The sequence below is a fragment of the Semicossyphus pulcher genome, unplaced genomic scaffold (assembly GCF_022749685.1).
Source record: "Semicossyphus pulcher isolate SPU_LCO1_2020_fin unplaced genomic scaffold, fSemPul1.0.p SCAF_20, whole genome shotgun sequence".
Classification (NCBI taxonomy): domain Eukaryota; kingdom Metazoa; phylum Chordata; class Actinopteri; order Labriformes; family Labridae; genus Semicossyphus; species Semicossyphus pulcher.
In genome coordinates, this window is record NW_027211694.1 from 16,819,643 (window position 1) to 16,841,946 (window position 22,304).

The following is a 22,304-nucleotide window of genomic DNA, read 5'->3' on the forward strand; positions in this document are numbered from 1 at the left end:
GGCAGTGTTGACTCATATGCTTCAGTGAATATGCTGGAACTAAAAGCCTATTGTGTGAATGCAAGTGTGGACGCATTCACTGTCCTCTCAATTGTTTTTCTGTATCTTGTTAAAAAAATAAGGCCATGGCAGTGTATCTTCGTATGCTTGTGTGAATATGTTGGAACTTAAAAACCCATTGTGTGAATTCATGTGTGGAAGAAAGAAGTGACCAGGACCAGCACAAGTTTTTTACCGAACACATTGCTGTCTTTATTAGAGCCTTGTCTGGCAGTAATACTGAAAAAAAAGTGAACTTAGAACAGATGGTGGTGGCAGCCCACGGCTTTTTTTCCTGTTTTTCTTTATTTCTTTGATATTTTTTCTTCATTTTTTTTGTGAGAGTACTGCGACTCCGGCTTTTCTGTGGCATGGATAACATCAATAAAAGAGACAGTAGGGAGAGAAAAAAGAAATATACAACTTATATTACACTGTGTTATGAACAAAATATAAATCTATAACTCTATGTTATATTTACATAATTATCTTTCTTGATTTTTCAAGTTGAGATGGTAAGATATTTTTTTTTAACTTGTAATAATTCTCACTTTGTTTTGAGCTCCACTCATGACTTTGATTGTCTTATAATAATATCATCTTCATCATTTTCATTGTCTTCATATGGGGACAGACCTTGCCAGCAGGGATGATTGACGTCTTAATGCCCCTCCCACCCACCTGATACCCTAAAAATTGATTCATCTACCTAGTCCCCTGTCTCCAGCATCGGGTTGAACCATGGTGTGATAACAGGGGGACTATACAGCAAAATTAAGACCCAGAGGCTTGTTATGTGGCATGTAGCAAACATCTACAGCGAGAATGATTGTGGGGATCACTACGTGACAGCACACCTGAAGAGTAGTCATGGCTCCTGTAGCATCGCGTGGAGCTCAAACAAAGCAAAGGGCTCCTGATGAGAAGTGACTTTAAAGATACTGTAGATACGCCTGGCCGTCTCACACACAAACAGACAGTGCAACATCCTTGGAGGATCACAGTAAACACTGCTTTCCTATGATTCAAAAACATCAAACAAAATATATGTACAAGATTTAAATCTAGAATACTAGATTTCAAGAAACAGATAAAGGACAGCATAGGATTTGTTTGGTTGTCATGATAATCTCTTCATTTTAAATGTGTGTGTTAGTGATTGTGTTTGTGCATGTGTGTGTGTGTGAGTGTGGATCCGAGCCAAAGACGCTCCACTGTGTCTCGGTGAGGCGGCCAAACTAGTAAACGGGGACGGGACTCTTTGTTCACAGAAAACAGTTTCCAAAAGTGATCAAACTGATTTCCAAAAAAAACAAAAAAAGAGCAAAATAAAAGAGAGGAAACTTCACATTATACATTATAATAACCATTACAAATAAAATTATAATAACAATAAAAAATAATGTTCTTCTTTTTTCTCTGACTGCACAGAGTCTGAGTGCTTTTTAGAAATGGGTTTGGACATGAAAAGGTTATGTCTTCAGCTCGGAGGAGGGCTGGCGTCGAGTCTGTCGGCCCAGCTCGCTGTCCTGACTCCGCCCACCCGCCCGTCCGGAGGATTAATACAAAACGAACGCATCAAAAAAAAGAAGGGAACATAAGAAGGCAAAACAAAGCAAGGTAAAATGACAACTTTTGTTTAGATCTAAATACCTACCAGCTAAATAGAATAATGTTTCATTGACTGTCATAGTTTCATATGGTCATAAAAACCCGATAAAGAGGAGAAAAATAAATTATACTGTACATAACTTACTAAACTTAGGAAACGCTGACCATCCTTATAATTATTGTTAATAATATTATTAGACTAGAGGCAGTTTGAAGAGAAATAATAAAATACAGTTTTCAAATACAAACAGAAACACTGACTGGCTGACTTCATCTCAGCTCTGTCGCTGAGGACAGCAGGACCATGTTGGTTGGAGGGAGCAGGAAAACACGGGCAGAACAACAGCATATGTGTGTGTGAGTGTGTGTGTGTTGTACAGTAGATAACAGCAGCAGAGTAAGTTTCTTGCCTCTGTGTATTGTAGACGTCTTTAGCCGTTTTTTCACACTGAAGAAGAAGAGATTTTACACAGATGTGCAAACGCCCAATAAAAGAGTACACACACTTACACACACTCACACTGTCAGATGGTTCAAGCTAAGCTGTACTGATGTTTTGCCGTGTAAGAAGTTTAGAAAGAGGGACGGAGCGAGAAGAAATCTGGTGGATTGTCTCACAACACAGTGCTTTCGTTTCTGCTCCACAACGCCAGAGAGACTCCCCTTCTCCCCCCCCTTGAAAATCCCTCAAAGTGGGACAGTCCACGCTGTACTGGTCAGTCCTGGTTGGACCGTCCCATTGGATTCTGAACAGGGGGGGGAACGGGCAGTCACAAAAACACAGAGAAAAAAGGGATGAACCGCTGACAGCACGCTGCGAGGTCAAAGAAAAGATATGTTCTTGTTAAAAATAAACATGTCTGATGTCTTTCAGGTGCTTTACAACAAAAGGGAAAAAAGGAAATGTCTCTTTTTTCTATTATTATTCAAACTTGTAGCACAAAAACAACAAATCACATTCACAAGCCACTTATTGGCACCGTGTACCTGAGTGAGAATATTATAGAACCAAAGAACAAAAAAAGCTGTCTTTTAAAAGTGTCTCTTGATAATAAACAGGTCCGCCATCTTAAAGTGTCATCTGTTGGCCTTTGACAGGTCCACTGTTCCTTCTGGTATTTAAATTGTCTCCTTTTCTACAAACGGGTCTAAAAGGTTGCTTTTAGAGTGTGATGTTTATTTCTCCTCACTCGTGGCATTACACTCCTGCAGTAGTACTTGAATATTCCTCGGCAAGCTTCAAAGCTGGCTTGGTCGTCTCTTTCTCCCAGACTCCGGTTTGTGTAACAGTCAGTGTGATTGACAGGTCCTGTGCTTCAGTTGATTGATCAGATGCTGGTATCAGGACTCCAGTGGGAGGGGTCTGGCTCTTTTAGAAGAGTCCATGTTAGTCGGGGAGAGGTGGGTAGGTGTTGTGAGATTCAAGGTGATTGGCAAAAGGGAAAGTTCTCTTCCTGATTGGTGGGTTTGGGATTGTGTGGGACCAGCTGTGATTGGCTTAAAATAAGGCGCCTCTCACGGCGTCTTATTGGGTGATATGGTTGTCATTATCGCTGGTGTAATCGGCCTCTTCGTCCTCGTAGTCAAAGTCATCGTACACGTCGCCGTTGCTGTCGTCCAGCCGTAGCTCCTCCTCCTTGATCCTTGGCTCGTCCCCCTTCAGGCTGGGCATGTGGGGGTTCTGGTGGTGATTCGCGTTGGGCTCGGGGCTGCTGGACATGCTTGAGTGCTCTGAGGGCATTTGGGGGGAGGGCATTCCTGCCATGGACAGGGCACCTGGGTAAACCACACCTGCAGAGGACAGGGGCAACTGGCCTTGCTGCCTGTAAAACACAAAGTCATTCAATACATGAGAGGCAGCATTGAGGACACTGACACAGACAGCTAAATAGTGATAGTACAATTTAATTAGACACATGCTGAAATCCCTTCATGAGCAGTTTTTTCATTTGGTGAAGAATATTTTAATTATGTCTTTTCCTGTCAAGAATTAAATAAACCACTCTCATGTTTGTAATTTATTATAATATATATTTATTAGAATTTAATGATAATATAATTTACCTAAACATAGAACTTAGAGAAGTTATTTTAAACTTTGTAGCTGGTCTTGGTTTATAGCAACACGATAAAAGCAAATACAGCTTTATGTAGCATTATGTTAATAAGACGCACTTTTAATACATTTATTTCCATTTAAAAAGTGAGCCAGTGCGCCCAGTACACTAGTATAAAATACAGAGAGAGGTATGTTATTGTGTTACGGTACGTTACCCAGACCATGGCACTATAATCGTCTTTTAAGTGTTGACATCACATCTCTGCATTAAACTGTTTCCAGGTCCATGCCGCTACAACATCTCCTATTTACAATATGCTGCAGTGCTGTTTTGAGTTTTCCTCGCTGTTTTAACTATTGTAGCTAACACTTCATCACTGACATGCACCGTCATGATCGCCAGTGCTCTTCACGACAATCAACATTACGGTAGGCTGCCAGCAACCGCTAGCTACAGCACCAGGAGCTAGCAGGATTGCAAACTCGACATGGCGAAAACAGATGGTAGGCTGTAATATGTGTGTGTTTTAAATGAAAATAAATATATGTATGTATACACGTTTTTATTCATAACTAGCTATAGGAAACTTCCCCTCTGCGATACCCCCCAAAAACAGACTGCATCTTACATTCTTTTTACGGTACCTAAAATATCAAACAAATTTAAAATAAGTTAACCATCAAGGGTTACTTACGCGCTAGTTAAAACATAATTATTAATACTAAATTCTACTGAAGTTTAAAAACTATTTGCTGTTTCACAACACCAACATTTCCTTACCCCACACTGAAATATTGTCTCATTTCCTGTCTGCGAGACCTCATTATGGCCTTGTACTCCCCGATGCGCAGCTTCTTGCCGTCCACCAGGCAGGTGCGTTTTGGCCTCGGCTTGTACTTGTAGTCTGGGTATTTTTCCAGATGCTGTTTGCTGAGGCGAGCCTGCTCCTCATAGTACGGCTGCTTCTCCAGGTTGGTCATGGCTTTCCAGCGTGAGCCTGCATAGGGACGCAATATAATAGTAACAATTAGTTTCAGTTGAGTACTGTATGTCTTTGAAAAATGGCTACAGAGACTTTTACATAAGTAGAAAAAGACTGATGAAATGAATAAAAGCAACGCATTACATGCAAAACTGATGCTTTTTATATACAAGCTAATGATAAAAATCAGTGTAAAGAAATGATTTAAACTGAGCATGTATGTCTGCTTTAAGATCAATTACAATTGTCTGTGTGGCATGCGTGACCCCACATCACATGTGCATACCGACACACATGTGACGGCATTTAACACTCACAAACCCACAAACCCACACACACACACACACAAAGGTGGAAGTTTCACCCGGAAAGAGAAAGGAGAGAAAACAAGGTTAATGAGGAGAGGTGCGCACGCGACAGGTACTCATCTAAACTAATGAGGACTTCACTTAACCTGCCATCATCTCTCTGGGCTCAGTTTCTACTCAGGGACTTGTAGTACACTTGCAGTCTGCTGCATGTGTGTGTGTAATCCTGAGCATGTCTTCCCCTGTGTGTTTCATATCTGGTCTGAATTTGCACTTGACTACTGTATGTTTAATGGGTAAAAGCTGTCAGCACTTGGCTGCTTTCTCGCTCTGTCTTTCTCTCTCTGGTCTGCGATCTGTTAGCAATCGAGAAAGAGAGAGAAAGAGAGAAACGGAGAGAGGGGGGGGGGGCTTATTAAAACCAGATTTCCCTGTGTTATAAAACGCTTAGGAGCTCTTTAAAATGTCAGGGCCGATCCCGGCGGTCCGGGGGAAATGTCAGGCGGCCTCGCGCTGCTTGTTTAATGCATAATGAATTATATCATCATTTGTCGGAGCCGTGCTCTCCCCAGCCGTTCATTAACAGCCGCTTACACGATGCCACCGCTTGTAATGAAATCACTGTGTGTGCGTATCTGAGAAAGTGGGAAATAGAACCGGCAGTACATGCAGCTTCCTTGCGCTTGGCTGCATGGTAGTGGTTTTGGTGACTGGGCTGGGGAAAAGGGTCCTGTCACTCAAAGCGGACTGTGTGCGTGTATTTTACCGAGGATCTTGCTGATGTTGGAGTTGTGCATGTCGGGGAAGGCCTGCAGAATCTTTCTCCTCTCGTCCTTGGCCCAAACCATGAAGGCGTTCATGGGCCGCTTGATGTGCGGCTCAGCGTTGCCGCGACCCCGAGCCTCGCGGAATATTCTGGAGTCTGACACGCTGGGGGAGCCTGAGAGGGAGGAGGTGGAAAATGGAAAGAACAATGTAAGGAGCAGCAAACATAAGCCAAATCAGCTAATAACAAAAATAGATGAAGAGTGGGTGGTTCACAGAAAATGTATGTTGCAGAATATCTACGGAAAAGAATTAAAATCAAATTATATAGATAAATTGAATGCGGTAGTTCCTGAAAGGTTGTTATAAATTCTTTTGCCTCTAAAGCTAAATAAACTGCATAAAAAATGAAAAATGTAATTATATTTCCACAGAGCTGCTGAGGTGCTCTGTTGAACTGGTAACAGGAATCAACATGCAACTCCTAAATGTAGAAGAAATCATACTTTCCAATTCCTGCTTTACAGCAAAGAAAAAAAAATCACACACTTTTTCTCACTGAAACAACCACAACGGTGTGTGTGCGTGTCTCTGTGTGTCTGTGTGTGTATGTGTATGTGTGTGCCTGTGTGCGTGTGTTCCTACCGTCAGAGTCTCCGCTCATGGTGAAGTCCAGCATGGCGTGGCTGAACTTGTCCTCCGCCTGCTGCTTCAGCTGTTGACTCAGACTCTCCAAGGCAGCCTTGTCCTAAACAACACAAACAGTTCACAGTCGCAGTCGGTCAGTGAATGAGTCAAGCACTGTGAATATATGAATGAGTGAAACCACGGAGCCGTAGTGATGCCAAACAATTGTCTAAATTAAATTTCAACCCAAACATACAATTTTAAATGAAACAATGAATGAGTCAATGAATTAAATCATCTTTGATCTACAATAGATCAGCAAATAAACTCTTTTAAATGAAGACAGAGAATCCAGAGGAAACAGCTGTGATTTCAGCAGACAGACAGTTTGTGTTTCGGTTTGTTTTGATGTAAATTTGCGGGAATGTTAATGTCAACATGAAATTGTCAGAGTGCTCTACGCCTGCATGCTTGAACACACATCTGTTTTCATGTGCAAGAATGCTGATTACATTTAGTCCTATTTGGATGTTTACTGCTTTGTGTGTATACTGTATATTATATGTGTCTGCATGTGTGTGTGTGTGTGTGTGTGTGTATCCACTCCTGGCAGCCACCTGCGCGAGTGGAGTGCAGCGGCTTGCCTCTCTCTTGCAGAGGCCCCCGAGGGTCGACGCATTAGAGAGCGAGAGAACGAGGGAGTGCAGCGCGGACGAGAGCGAGGCCACGCCGCACGGCCCCCTGGGTATTTATTACAACCAATAAAAGGCTGATTTACTGAGCATTTACATGCTTAATGCAAGCAGCCGGCACACTCTACGCTGGAACCTGACTGGCGACGAACACACACGCTTGCGTGTGTACACACACACCACAGTGCATCAGTGCCAGCGTTTTACAGTTTAATTATACGATTAGGAGCGGCACGCAAAACACTGTCGTCTTCTAAAACAACCTTCCAAAAAGTGTCCCTCTCCATTTACATGTGACCCTGGCGAGCTGTTTGGCTGGATGGAGGGAGGGCAGAATGATAATGAAGCATTTTCTCTGTTTTTAGTCCGACAGAGTTTAATTGTTGGTGATAATTTTCCCACTAGATTGGAATAAAAGCGGCTAAAAAGACTCGGATAGGATGGGAGAATAAGGCAGAGGCAGAAATGTTCTTTTTTGTCATTGAAAGTATTGAATTTTGAATTTATTATGATTTAATAAATGAACGACAATCTGCCATTGGGTTGGAATGATTTAATCATTTTGTATGTAAAGCAGAAATATTTGAGGAATTCACCTCATTTTACAGAAATCATCAGCCTCAATCGAGCCTCGTTCAAGGCAAACGGAGCAAAAAATGTGCCTCACATTTAGGCTTCACTGTGCTGTTACAAAGGGCTTTTTGCTGTGGGTGTGTGTGAGAGAGAGAGACAGAGACGGAGATGAACAGGGAGACAGAGTGGATGACAGGCTAGTCTGACATTAAGCCCCAGTACAGTACATGAGGAAAGTGGATTGAATGGCTGACACTGGAGCCAAGACACAAAGTAGCGACAAAACTAATCCTCTGAGTGTGTCAGAGATGACACTGTTGTATTTGCACGCAGAGCGCTCGCCGGCTTCACACTCAGGCAGCACAAAGCCAAAGGGCCGGGAAACAGGAGTAAGTGTGAGCGCGTGGCTTCGGAAGCCGAGGAAGAAGAAGAAGAATCGATCTTTTGAGTCACATTGCTTCCAACACGTGACGCCGAAAAATACAAAAAAAGCTCTTTTTATTCTTAGTTTTACATGAAAATAACATTTCTGCTAAAATAAATATATTTCTGAATAATAAAAAGAGGACTTCAGAATTTTAGATTTTCAACATTAAAACTGAAACTAATGGATAAGGCTCTTTAATTGCGAAAACCTTGATTTTTACCTTAATTCTCATATAATAAAATAAGACAAAGACAAAAAATGTATAATAAAATAATGTCTAGTATTTTAATGTCCCCATCATTGGAGTAAAACAGCTTAATAGCTCCATCTAACGCAACCAATGCGTGGAACAAGCTGTGAAATACGCTCCTGAAAAAGATCCTGATGCTCCCTCACTACCCGGTAGAATATATCAATTTCTCCTGGTGTGAATCTAATTGGCTATTAGACTGAAGTCTTTATTCAGTACAGTATATTGCTGAGTACACTCTGTGTAAATGTGTAAAAAAACAGGTTGAAAACATGGATCCGTGTGGGTTTGAAACAAATCAGACGACAGAGTAAAAAAAGGAAGAAAGAGACAGATAGAGCTGTTGAATGTCAGCGGTGCAGATGCTTCAAGCACACTGTTGCTGTGTGTGTGTGTGTGTGTGTGTGTGTATGCGTGTGCACCAGCTGACTCCCAATGTGTTTAACAAATAACCACAATTTAGCCACGCTGCCGAGGAGCCGGCGCCGTCACTTCACATTACCGTCTCCCCAACGCTCCGCTCTGCCTCACACGTACGCACACACACACACACGCAGACACACACATGCCTATAGCCCCGCAGTGCGCCTTACAGACACACTCATTACCTCGGAGACGCCTCTGGTTTTACCTTATCTGGCCCTGTTTAGCTTCGACACATTTCTGCGCGCACATTGTACACTGATTTACCTCCTACATAGTGTAGTACGGATGGCATATGGCAAGACAAATTATTACACAGTGACAATAAGAAGCCGCCGCTTGTGATTTTATTTTGCATTTATCTGTTTAATTTAGGAATTTAGACGATTCAGAATCAGTTGCATTTTTTCTCGTGAGCTAAAAACACACACGACGATGAAGAGGAATTGTCTTTAAAATATTAAAATGCACCACACAGTACAGTCATTTTATATTATATCAAATAATTTAAGGTTTAAGTTGGACATTTGAGCTATTCTTCTTTTATGAATGAGGCTAAAATAATAAGAAAATAACAGACTTTGTGACAGTTGTGACAGTTCACGTACCGTAATATATAAAAAAGATGTGTAAAGTGGTTTACCTTATCTGAGCGTCCATTGTTGAGGCTGAGGTTGCTGACGGCGGCGACCTTTGCGTCCAGGACCTGCTGCTCTCTCTTCAGCTGCTCCTTCATCTGCCGGGCCTCTGCGAAGGCCTTGGACACGGCCTCATGGTCGTTCAGGTAGGCTGTGGTGGACAGCGACGACAACAAGTCTGCTGAGACACAGACGGAGACACAGAGAGACAAAGACACAGAGAGAAAACAAGCAATTAATTTGGTTTTGCATGTACAATAATAAGAAAAAAATGTGATCTGTATTTGTATCTAAAATAGAGAGAGAGTAATGAAGAAAGAGAGACATTTGGAATTGCATTTTTAGCGTGCTTGTGTGTGTGTGTGTGTGTGTGTTTGGGAAGCCGGCTGGAGGTTTTGATCCAGAATAATTCTTCCCCTGAACCATGAGGTAAAGACATTAATAAACTCTGGATGAGGGGAGTTTGTCAGGGCATCTGTGTGTGTGTGTGTTTATCTGTGTGTGTATCTCCTTCTCGCTCGTCCTCACACAAACACACTCGCACACTGACCACTTGACTGTCGAGCTGGGTGTGTGAGTCAGAGTATGCCCCGAGCTAGCCTTGCTCCAAGCTGCCCACCGCTTTCACACCTGCCCTGAGCTGTAAACACACATACACACACACTCACACACACTCAGAACTCCTGGACATCTCTCTTTCTTTAAATTTCTTTGTACCATTTCTACTCCTTAATTTCCACACAGACACACGTTTCTTTCCATTTGAACCGTTACAGTTCCACTTTAAAGAGAGGTGACCAGATAACTCTTATTATGGCTTAAAAGTCTGGCTAATTTCCCCAGTTGAGAACATCTGTCCTGCCACCTACGACAGATCACATCTCCCCGCTCCTCCTCTCCCCCTATTATTTGTATTATTTCCGCAGCTTAGCTGCTGATGAGGCATCTGAGGCATCTGCTCTGACTCTGTGTGTGTGTGTGTGTGAGCTTGTGTGCACTGTTATCGCCTCTCTCTATCAGTCGGGTTAGCTCTTAACAAAGAGCCGCGGCTGGCTTATGGGGCCTTTATCAGCGCTAATCCGCACCGCTAATGCCATCTCAGGCCAGATTACCAGCTTCAGATTGGTAATGACAGAGCTGTGAACTCTTTCAAAAGTCATAACCGGAAAATCTGGACGGGAGCGGGGCCAAAAAAAGGGGGCAGAGGGGCAGCAGGGTGGATGTTGAGAGAGGACAGAAGAGGAAGAGCAGAGAGGGCGATGGAATCGGGTGGCAGTCAATTTTAATCTGGAGTCAAAAGAGAGGGAGGGGGACAGAGAGATATTCTTGTGCTCATGAATGTGTGTGTGAGTCTCGCTTAAACTGACAGCGATGCCAACCGTCCAGACAGTGAATGTGACCCAGATAGAAGAGAGGGAGGAGGGTCTCTCTCTGTTTCTGTCTCACTCTACACACACAAGTTTTGTTTCTCTCCGAGTGCCAAATCTCTACAGACAGGCGCAATACTTTTCTGACCGCAGAAAGAGGGCAGGGAGGGAGGTCGGGGGAGGCTGCAGAATGTTACGATGGGGACAAAGACAAATGTGTGATCGTGGTAAAAGTTACAGGCGCTGACAGCCCTTCAGTTTGGTTTGAGATGGGGAGATGGATTGATGGATGGATTGACAGATGAAATAGAAGAAAGAGAAAGGTGCCTTTGGGTTTGAAGGTGTCAAAAAAGACAGAGAGGTATGCTGCGGAGAAACGAACACGGGGATGTTGTGTAAGGTGACACGACTGAAAGTGAATACAGTTTAATCACCTTTTTACCTGCAGATATGACCCAGATCTTTTAAAAGACTGAGTGTGCATAATTAATGCAACAGCAGCAAGACTGAGGAGATATTATTCTCTTTGTTTAAGCAAAAAAAAGTATCTTTTCTTTTCTCCAGGCATTCATCTTTATAATTGACATTATTATAATATATAGTACATGAAAATAGGCTCTTTAGAGCTCTTTTAACCTACTGTTCAAAATTATACCAATTTAGCACACACACAGAAATTACAAAATAAATGTAATTTCAAAGTTTTATAAGCTTGGAATTACAAAATAAAAGTGCCAATAATATTGGAATATTATTATGAACTTATTAATATGAGATGGCTTGATGAGGGGGTAATGTGAAATACATTGGAAGCAATTTTTTTTAACTTCATCAATCATTAATTAATTGCTTTTCATATAGAGCCAAATCATTACAAAAGTTAACATACATTAAAAGTTAGAGACCCAACATGACTCCACCACCATGAGAAGTACTACAGGAACAATATGTCCCTCTGAAATGTTGTGAAACACTCGCATAAACAGGTAGAAAAAGTTGAAATACTTCAATTAAGAATACGTATAATAATTGTAACTTGGAGTACGTGTGGCACATTACACCAATGCCAAATCTGCAGTTTCTAAGCGGCACTTTTTGAGCTCTTTCTCATAAAAAGCCGGTGTCATCGTAATTCCAAAACAATATTTTAACACTTAATCACTTATTAATCCCCTCTATCCCTCACCAGAGTTTTGCCACCTTTTTAATTTCCACCACATCCACAACAAGCATGTCTGTTCGTCTGTTCTTTTCTGTCTGGATTTATATAACCTGCATTCAAACGCACCACCCACACACACATCCCGACAAACACACACACACAGACACACACAATCAGTCCCACATCAAAACGACCTCCTCTAGACTCTTTTCCAATTTGTCTGCGCCCTCTATCCCCTCTGAACTTGTAACAGGAATCCTAATACGACTATGAACTGTAATAACAAATGTGACCGGCTAAACCCAGTGGTAACAGATGGGACCGCGAGCGACAACATAAACTGGGATCTGCAACACAAAACACGCTGGTCTCAACACACAAATAATTCAGCGGGGATCACACACAAACTTTAAACACTGTAATCCATTTTTCTGAACAAAAAACATCTGGGACTGCAAATCCACTAATCTGATATTAAATCCGCCGATTTGTTGAAAAACAGTGAGATTAGCCAAGAAGTCAGAAAAAAATGACTAACTGCCTATTGCATAGGAGGAGGAGGTGGGATTGTGAGCTTTTGTGTGCGCTCGAGTGTGTGCTTGAGTGTGTGTGCTGTCATTGTGTCATTAATGCTGGGTGTTTGCGCTGTCCTGGCTCATGTAAGAGGCTTGTCTAATCTCATTGGTGATACCTCCTGTCTGTCATGCACTCCTCTCTTTATTATTCCCCCGCTTCATCGCTTGGAAAAAAAAAGTGCTAATCCCCATCTCTCTCTCCTTCCCCTCGCTGCTATGTCTCTCTGTCTCTTTCAGTCACTAATAAACACATAACAATGAAGCAGCCCGGAGGCAAATAGCGGCACGGAGGAAAAACACAAACACACTAATTATAGCCTGTTACATATGTGTAATATTTGAACTATCAGTGTTGCGTGAAAAATGGATTAAGAGTACAAAATGGTGATTCATTTATGTCATATTTTATGTATGTGTACATATGGCCGGGTATGATTATGGCGCTGGCATTAGCGACAATGGAAAGACTACGAGGAAAATGCTATTCTTGTCATCGCCACTACGGGCAAGGCTATTAGTACTTTCCTCAAAGACAAACATTTTCATTATGGGAATGATTTGAAAATGTGTAAATTTAAGTGTTTTGACGCATTTCTACTGTATGTATTTATTCTATGCTTTCGCAAATGTTCTTGTTCTGACACGTATTGTATAATTCTGAGTGCAACAATAACGCTATATTAAGCAACTTAATTGCTGAGATCAGAAAACGGTGCAACATCCCTAAATGTCCTAAAAGCCAAGACAGTAGCAACATGTCTGCAGTGAAATGAATGCTTATTTTTTTAACCCTTTTTAAATTAACTGGCAACAAAAAAGATGTGAGTGTGTGAGTGATGGATATGTAAGTCCACTTACCGATTGAGCTGACTCTGGCTGGTGGTCCTCCGATGCTGGAGGGAGCAACGCTGTGCTTCATGGAGCCGGCATGGCCCAGCTTGGTGGCGGCAGCAGCAGCAGGGACCTGTGGGGAAGTTGGGGGGGAGTTGGGTGACTTGCTCTCGGATGCCTTAGGCTTGGCCGACAGGTTCAGTGGCTGTGCACCCTCACTGTCCTGCAAAAACCAAAACAGCACAGTTTCGCCTGCTGTGACTGTAGAAATTTGGAAGCGGGAGGCAGGGGGGGACCCCATCCTCACCTCGCAATTTAGGCTTTAACACGTACTAATTCAAACGAAGTCCATGCACAGCAATCTCAGGCAAGCCTGGTGGGACAGATGACGAGGTGCATGCCACTGCCTGTATCCAAACAGCTTGTCATAAACTAAACAATTACGAGCACTCACAAAAATAAATACTGATATAATTTGGTGCAAACCACTGACATTCACATGCAAACTAACTGATTTCCTTTTACAGCAAAGTTGATATGATTCATGCACATGCATGTGCACAGTCCACATGCAGGCTCCAGTTAACATGCACAAAAATGCTGCTCCTCAACATGCTTCCAACAAGGCCAGCGGTAACGGCAACAATAAAAAACCAGAGGAAAACTACAGTGGATGCCTCTTTCTGTGTTTCACGAAGAATAACAACTCCGGAAGACTTCACAGCTGGGAGAATCTAAAGATGTAGTGACGTCTCAATGTATCAAACAGCAAACAGAAGAGAGGACTGTCTGCCACTTCAATGTGCACTTGCTCCATTAGAAACAAGGGACCTTCATGGCTGTGAACAACACAGCGCGAGGAGAGAATGGCAGAGCAGTACTTTCACACACACAGCTGCAGCAACCAATCAATAACTTCTGAAGTAGCTGCTTTCTGAGGCCCATGTTGTTAATGCTAACATACTTTCTTGTATGAAAGTATGACGACGCCAAACAGGACAAAGTATTTACGTGTCTATCATTCAGTTATCAATCAAAGGATGTCTTCACACCGTGATTAACCTCAATACATGTAACAGACAGCGGCCCCTTAAATGAATTGGCATGTGGACCACCGCAAGACGCCGGGGGCTGTTATCACATTAATTGTCATGGCAACACCACCCCTGCCGATGACCTAATCCAATCAGGGGGGAACCTCAGAGGGTCACATGACAGGAAAAAAGGAATTAGATTGCAGAGGGGCCAGATGCACACAGACCACTCTGTGTAATTAAAACTCCACAATTAAAAGGTGGACACAACATGGGCCCACCACCAGATTGTTTTGGTATATTACAGTAATATATTACGAAGTGAATATATGAGTTATAGGGAACTTTTAGCAATACAGGTGTAGTCCTATTGTAGCTTAATTTAAACGGGAGAATAGAGAGACATTATTTGTCTTATTTTCTGGTCATTAGTCTAATTGCTGCTTAGGCGGAGTAGAATCCAGCATACAGTGGGATCCAAAAGAAGAGCAAGTACTGGGTGTGTGTGCGTGTGTGTGTGGCGTATCCACTCATTAAGGCCGACTTTCCCTGATTCCCACTCCTTGAGTCGTTCTAAGCCTTATGAGCCCCTCACAACTCAATTAAGCCCTTCCAATTAAGCCCCTACATGTGTACGTGCCTGTGTGTGTGCGCGCGCGCAATCACCACTTTGTGCGTGTGTGTGCTATGAGGCCTAACCGGATTGTCCTTCATTAGGGGGGTCTTTCTAAATAGAAGGAGGACCCCCAAAGATGCCTTCAGTGAGACAATGGGCCGGAGAAGAAGAGCAGAGAAAGGAGGAAAGAAACACTGAGCGGGATCTTCTCAATCCTGACCCATATTATGGTGGGCTTTGGCTGGGAACGCGTTTGAATATTTATTACAAATAGATAATGCCTCAGCCTCTTGTACAGTGGATGGGGGAGTCTCCCCTCCGCGCCAAGCCAAATCCTATGGTGGGAAGGTGGCCAACCTGCATTATGCCAGTGTGGAGGAATTAGTTTAGACAGTGGAGCTGAGAGGCTTGGACCGACTTGTTTGTGTGCGTGTGTGTGTGTGTGTGTGTGTGTGCATGTTTGTCACTGTGAGACATTGTTCAACAAGCTTTAAATCTCATGACAGTGTGTGTGCGTGCGTGTGTGTTAGGCCTCTAAAGCCTCTCAAAGGCTTGGAATCTTGAATTAATACAATTGCTTTTGTGTCTCTCTTGGCTGATGAAACAGTCTCCAGCTTTGAGACCGCAAACATGCAGAGTGACAACGAGAGCCAGAGGGACAGAGAGGAAGCAGGAGGGGAGAGATAATGTGTGTGTGTGTGTGTGTGTGTGTGTGTGTGTCCGTGGGCTGTATTTCACTTCTGTGGATGCCGACATGTGAAAGCGACATCAGGGTTCTGCATCTTATCACAGGAGCTGACGGTTCAATTAGCAGGACAAGTGTGTGTGCCACTACCGTTTATCCTGGGCAGGTTTCTGTGTGTGTGTTTAGGTGTGTGTGCTGCAACGTCCATGTCAAGACCTTTACATGCGTCTCTCTCCTTTCATCTCCCTGTGTTATTTTCTCCTCTCTCTGTTTTCTTCTCTCTTCCTTTCCTTCCAGCTATAAGTGACTCTTTGGATATTAATTATATTGTCATATCTAATTCGCTCAGACAGCAGGCGACACAGAAGAGGCAGATTTGACACCGTTTCTTACAGTGTGTGGCACCGATTCAAACACTAACTCCTCAAGTATGTAAATGCACTTCTTATTTTCCGCTAATTTGTATTTTGGGAAAACAGTCGTGCAGACGTGACTTTACCTTGACAGTCTAGACTGATGTTTTTGTTTTACTGTTTGTTTTATTTACCTAATTAGAGTCGTCCTGTTTGCTGAAAACTATCTTGGTTGATACTTCTGATCGTTAAATTGAAAGAGTTATTAACTTTTTCTGAATAGCACGCTGCAAACTCTGTACTCTGGATACGTTTGCATTGATAAACCTTTAAATTGTTATACCTGTTATACTAGCTTTTAAAGCTGTGTTAACTACTTTATATACTGCTTAATAGTATCTATAATGACACATAATATTATGATTTGTATCTAAAATCTGAGTCTGCAAAGTATCTCCAACTGTCAAAAAGCTGCCTTAAAAGTGCAGCGCAGTATCATTATAAAGTAACATATAAATTAAAGGACATGTGCGTGTGTGTGTGTGTGTTGCATGTCAGCGAATGGGCTACATATGGTGCACACTACTGTATGTGTCTGTATGCATGCCTGCCTACGTCTACAGCTCCACTCTTGCGTATAAGAAGGCTGCATGTATGCTGCAGTGATTTGTGCATTGGTATGTGTGTGACGGGTGTGCACCGTTTCAATTTGGAATAGTGTCTTCTTCAACACCTGTGTGTCGTGTGCATTTTGCGCAAGTGTGTGTGTGCCCATGTCTCACCCGAGGGTAAAGCACTTAAGCGGTATGTGCCTGAGTCCAAACAGCTGTGTGCAGAGGCAGACAGTGCGACTCTAAATGACTAGAGACCTGAGATGGAGCCCACAGGGAGAGCACACCTCTGAAATATACATGTCACTCACCGAGAGAGAGAGAGAGCGAGAGAGAGAGAGAGAGAGAGAGAGAGAGATAAAAGAATGAGTGAGAGCCATGCAGTAGTCAGCGTGATCAAAAGAGAGATTGAGATTGACTGATAGTAGCCGAGATAAAAGAAAAGAAAGGAAGAAAGAAAGAACGAGAGAAAGATAAATATCTATAAAACACCACAGAGCACTCTTCTAAAGTTTGACTCTAGATGCTCACAAACTGTGAGAGTGCTTGGTCAATAAAGAGCAAAACAGTGGTGTGATCAATTGGTCAGTTTGGCACCATGAGGCCTGTTTGGTGCCATGTGGGTCCACTCCCAAGTCTGCCTCTCCTGCTGGACTGTGGAGACCATTATGGCCCTCCACTTCCCCTCCACCGCGGGTTGTGGCACTTGTCCGTCAGCCCAACTCCATATATATGGTAATAAGACGAGCGTGTCAGTGGGGTGGGATGGGAAAGTGTGGGTTTGTGATGGAAATATAGGGAGGGGTCGATGGACAAGGGTGTGAGGTCATGGGTCAAACATAAGCTTCAATCGGTGCCATGAGCTGGTCTTGGTGAGGTGAGAGCGTGTTAGAGCTGCCCAAGAACAAAGATGTAACTTGTCGTCGTTTGAGTTTCAGGGCTGAGAAAGAATGTTCTTACTATTATAAACTTGCTAACATTGTTTAAGCATGAGGTGAGCGGCCTGTAAACAACAAATTAACGCTTCTGAAATCATCGGAATGCAGGAAAGGAGCGAAAAGGAAACGAGTATTTGATGAAAGGAAAAGAAGGGACAAGAAGAGGAAAAAGGAAAGGTGAGAAGGAGAAAAGTAAGGAGAGAAAGGGACAGGAAAAATACAGAAAGGGCAGGACAGGACAGGAAAGATAAATGAAAAGGGAAATAAGTTGTAAAACTGTGCTAAAATGTTGGATTAGCAAGAATCAGATTGCCAAACTCTGTGGGGCTTTGATAGTGTTGTCCTACTCAAGTCTAACTCTATGTGTCTCAATGTCTCTGTGTGTGTTGACTTGTGACTGACCATTGCACTTGTGGGGGGTCCTAGGGTGGACAGAAGATGGCAGGGGGCATGGGGGTTCTGTGTGTGTGTGTATGGATGGGGGGGAGATGGCTGGGGTCCCAACGCCTGACCAGATATTCATAGAATTCCACTTGGATGGACACAAGGCGTCCTCTCGCCCCTATTGTGCAGCCAGTCGAGAAAACGGCACAAACACCAATACATCCTCGAATCCGCCGGGACCGAACACCAGCTGGAGTTTTGTGATAAAGTTGAGCTGTTTGTGGAGGTGACTGTGAGTGGAGTCATCGACCAAGTTTGAACCAAGTTGTGCATTAGTATGAGGAGCTGACCGCTGCTCGGGACACTTGTTTGATTGAAGAGCAGCCTTCAAACAAGCTTAGACACACATTTTCAGCACATGCACTGCAGCGAAACACAATCTTGTGCAGGCAGACGTTCACTCTTTCAGTCTCTGTTGTAACAATAGAAAGGCCAAAGTGAAAGTAAGACTATAAAAGTTCGTTCTGGGGTTTATTGATCAAAAAAATAAGGGATGCATTGATTTTTTTCCCCCTGTAGTGGAATTGATATCATGCCTACTCTTATTGTAATGGCCAAAAACTGCCATACCGCAGACATCTTACACCCTTCTTCGCGTTTGACGGAAGAGGCGTTGTACAAAAGGTCAAGTGTCTGATCTCTCATGTTTCTGAGCGCACCTGAATGCAGCATCTCCCCGAAACACGGCAGTGAGGGAGACATGCCCGGACCTGTTTACTGCACCAACTATGGCGACTCTTTTTATCGTGTGCGCACCCATGAATATGTAAGTTAGTTCTGCACTCATGTTTATGTTACACTCTATTGTTAAGTCTGGTAAAATGAGTTGTGAACGTTGTTTAACTTCTATTCATTTGCTAGAGTTTCTGTGACTTTTCAGTCTTTATTTGTATATTGTTGATAACTCTGCACAGGCAGTGCGTGTACACACTCGTGCCAAGTTAATGTCGTAGCATTACGTCAAGCTTTTTAAGGGCGTCATCGAGCATTTAGCCATAATTAACGCGTTGTTTTATCGGCGGAAAATATCAGCAGAAAAATGACTTATCTGCCGATGCGGGACTATTTTCTATCAAGATATTTAAATACATTGTTAAGTGCAGTTAATGTTGGCTGGGCACCATGTGAGCCAACTCTTTCGTCTGTACTTTCACTGGCATTTCTAGTATTAAACACACATACAAGCACACACACTCTAAGAGGCCTTCACTTTCCCCTTACCTTGGTCTTGTTTGTTGGCGGTGTGCTGCGGCCCTTCTCGCTCTGTGTGTGTGTGTTGGTGGGTGGGGAGTGTGTGCCCAGGTTGGCCTGGGGAGGCAGGCTTCCTCCATGCTGCTTTGCCCCCGGGGAAACCTGCATGGCCGCCAGTTGAGCTGCATACAACTGCTGCAAGGTCAGAGAGACAGGTAGAGAGACAGACAAGTGTTGAGAAGGGGGCGGGAGGAGTGGGGACAGTAGGAGAAGAAAAAAAGGAAAAGAGGGGGGAAAGGAAGGGAGGAGTAAAAAAGGAGAAGAAAAGGGCGACATGAATAAATGAATACTTGAGAGCGCACAAACAAAAAAGAAGACGCCGGCTAAAAAGCTCTAGAAGAAGAGGCCATTAGTGGCCCGGCCTCTGTTTGTGTGACAGAGAGAGATAGAGAGGGACATCTCCACTGTCAGCCCCCTCCCTCACCCCATGGGAGAAGCGCTAACAGCCTCTCTGACAGGCCCAGAGATGGCCATGTCCCCTCCAGGTGCATCGTGGGAGAAAGGGAAAACATTCCGGCTATCGAGGTCACGCCGGAGAGCCCAGCTCTCGCTCAAGGTGAAAAAAAGTGATGATGGAGAAGGAAAAGAGAGAGAGAGAGGGACAGAGAGAGAGAGAGAGAGAGGGGAATATGTGAAGCCAGATGGGACATGCCAGAAGTGTCTTGCGCCCGTGCAATGTTTTTAATGTACTGACAATAAGACGGTAAATACACAGAAATGCTATAAAATAGTTGAAAATAAAGATGAATTGTTTCAATATCTGCTGTAGGAAACAAAAAACAGGGTTTCCCGATTCTTATTTATGTATTCAATTAATTTCCAATTAAATAAAAGCATTATGTCTTGAGCTGCTATGGTGTGAACATACTTTGGAATATTTATGCAATAGCATTGTATCACACAAACAGTCTCTGGCCTGTATTTCCACAGCAACAGACACAGCATAATATTCACAACTTGGAAGGAGCTTCAATATGCATAAACACTTCTTTCCGTCTCCCTATCTTCCTCCTCAAAATCATCCTGCAAAGCTCAATTACTTTCATGTCGGCTAATACAAATCTCCAAGACGCCGTTTTGTTTTCTCAGAATTGTTTTTCCTCCTCTGAAGAGCAGCAGAGCGGTTGTTTAGCGAGAAGTAACTGATGTGTTGTTTTTTCTGAATAGTTATAATTGTTATTATTTATTTCTGGTGGAAGATTTTTCTGGAAAAAGACCATCCTTTTTTTTTCTTGAGTTTAACTTCCGTCCTTCTGTTGGCGCTTGGCTGCCGGCCACCGGCGTCAAACAAAGGCTGGTTTATGCAAATGGACAAGGAAGAGATGCTGTCACTGCTATCTCCCTCGCTCTCTCTGCTTTCTGTCTGTCTGTTTTTACCTCTCTCTATCTCTCTTGACAGCCACATTAGCTCCTGCTCTCTCCTGTGCTATCTTAAATAAAGACATTTATCTCTTTTTATACAAATAAAAAAATGAGACGCTCAAACTGGCAGCAAACTCACTCACACAAAGAAGCACTTTTTGGAACAAACTCATATTTGAATTTGAAATAATCTCCGCCTGACTGTCACTCACATGTGGCAACAACAATATTCACAGTCCAACTATGCAACTGTGATGTTTTCTGTTACAGTACTCTTTCTTTGCTTTAATTGAATTCAAAAACTTTTCCATTGAATTTTAAATGAGATACCTGCCATTCTTAGGAGATGAACTGTATATTGCGGCAAATAAAATCAAAACAAGCTGCATAACTTAATTTACGACAAAAACTTGCTTTCAATTTAGCAAATATTGAATTGTGTAACTGGGGTTATGGAGAGGTAAACATCTTCAAACATTCCAGTGACTGTTCAGGGCTTTCTTTTTCCCAAAATAGATGTTTCTTTTTAGCCTTTTTGCACTTCAGCGCTTTAGATCCTACAGCAAAGGTTTGACGCTTATCCCCGTTTTGGAAAGAAACCCATGCCAAAAGTGTCAGCATCTGCTGCTGTTATAGACACCAAGAGGAACAATGATAATTGAGGTGCATACAGTGGACGGGGGTGTCCTGCCGCTGCCGCTGCTGCTGATGTGGAAATCAGCGGGGGATCGGCCATGCTCTGCTGAGCCACACGGACGCGGTGCGAAGGACCAGCTCGCTGAGATCAGATCAGCCTCCGCTCGCTCATTTCTCTTCAATTAGCTGCACTGTGGCTCCTGGAAGAGGGAGTGTGTGTGTGTATGTGTGTGTGTTAGGGGGTGCAGCCGAGCATGAACACTCCTAACCCCCCCTCCCTTCCCTACCAGCCAAACCCCCTAGCGAGTGGACCACAGGCGGTGTGTGTGTGTGTGTGTGTGTGTATGTGTGTGTGTCCTGACATATTCGGACCAGTGGTTCAAAGGCCTCTTTATTTGCGGAGTGAATTGAGTTCCATTACAAGGCCAGCTCCCGTCACTCAAAGGCTGCTCAATGGGCCAGCGTGCAATGACACACACAAATACACACACACATGCTCGCAAGCTCACACACACACACATACACAGTACAGAGGGCAGAGGCACTGTGGAGCGCGCCCAGAGCGTCGCCACAACGACATGCATGTCAACAAACAGGAAGTGACAGCGCAAGGCCCCCTGGGGAGACTGGGGGAGCGAACACACGCACACACAAACACACACAGGCGCAGACGCACAATGATCGGGAAGGGGGTGGTGGTTAAAATCGTTGTTGCAAGATGAGACTTGAAAGAAATGAGAATTTGAAAAGTCACTCAGTCGCCAGACAGACTGCTGAGTTGTCTTTGTCTTTCTGTCGCTAATCCCCTAATGTGAGACCAGTGCTCACACATCTGCATGCCTTTGTGTGTGTGTGTGCACATGAGCATGTCTAGTGGTCAGCATGTGCCTGTCACATGACACCCTCACAGGTGTGTGTGAAAATATATATATGTGTGTATGTTTGTGTAAGCCTGAGCTCTATTGACCAGAGGTGGAAAGGTGATGTGTGACTATTGGTGTTTCTCTGAGTGAAGACACGGGGGTGATTGTTTGGTATTAGTGC

At 43.4% G+C, this 22,304-nt stretch overlaps 1 protein-coding gene across 1 annotated transcript in view; it reads right to left on the minus strand.

The window, feature by feature from the left end:
* Nucleotides 1–233: 233 nt before the first annotated feature.
* Nucleotides 234–22,304, minus strand: part of sox5 (SRY-box transcription factor 5) — an 87,630-nt gene continuing 65,559 nt past the window's right edge. The window contains exons 9-15 of the mRNA XM_069670716.1: nucleotides 19,233–19,397; nucleotides 13,358–13,553; nucleotides 9,401–9,576; nucleotides 6,411–6,513; nucleotides 5,767–5,940; nucleotides 4,491–4,707; nucleotides 234–3,473 (exon numbers count right to left, since the gene is read on the minus strand). Coding sequence (XP_069526817.1) covers nucleotides 3,176–3,473; nucleotides 4,491–4,707; nucleotides 5,767–5,940; nucleotides 6,411–6,513; nucleotides 9,401–9,576; nucleotides 13,358–13,553; nucleotides 19,233–19,397 — 1,329 coding nt within the window. The 3' untranslated portion in view covers nucleotides 234–3,175. The remainder of the gene's footprint in view (nucleotides 3,474–4,490; nucleotides 4,708–5,766; nucleotides 5,941–6,410; nucleotides 6,514–9,400; nucleotides 9,577–13,357; nucleotides 13,554–19,232; nucleotides 19,398–22,304) is intronic.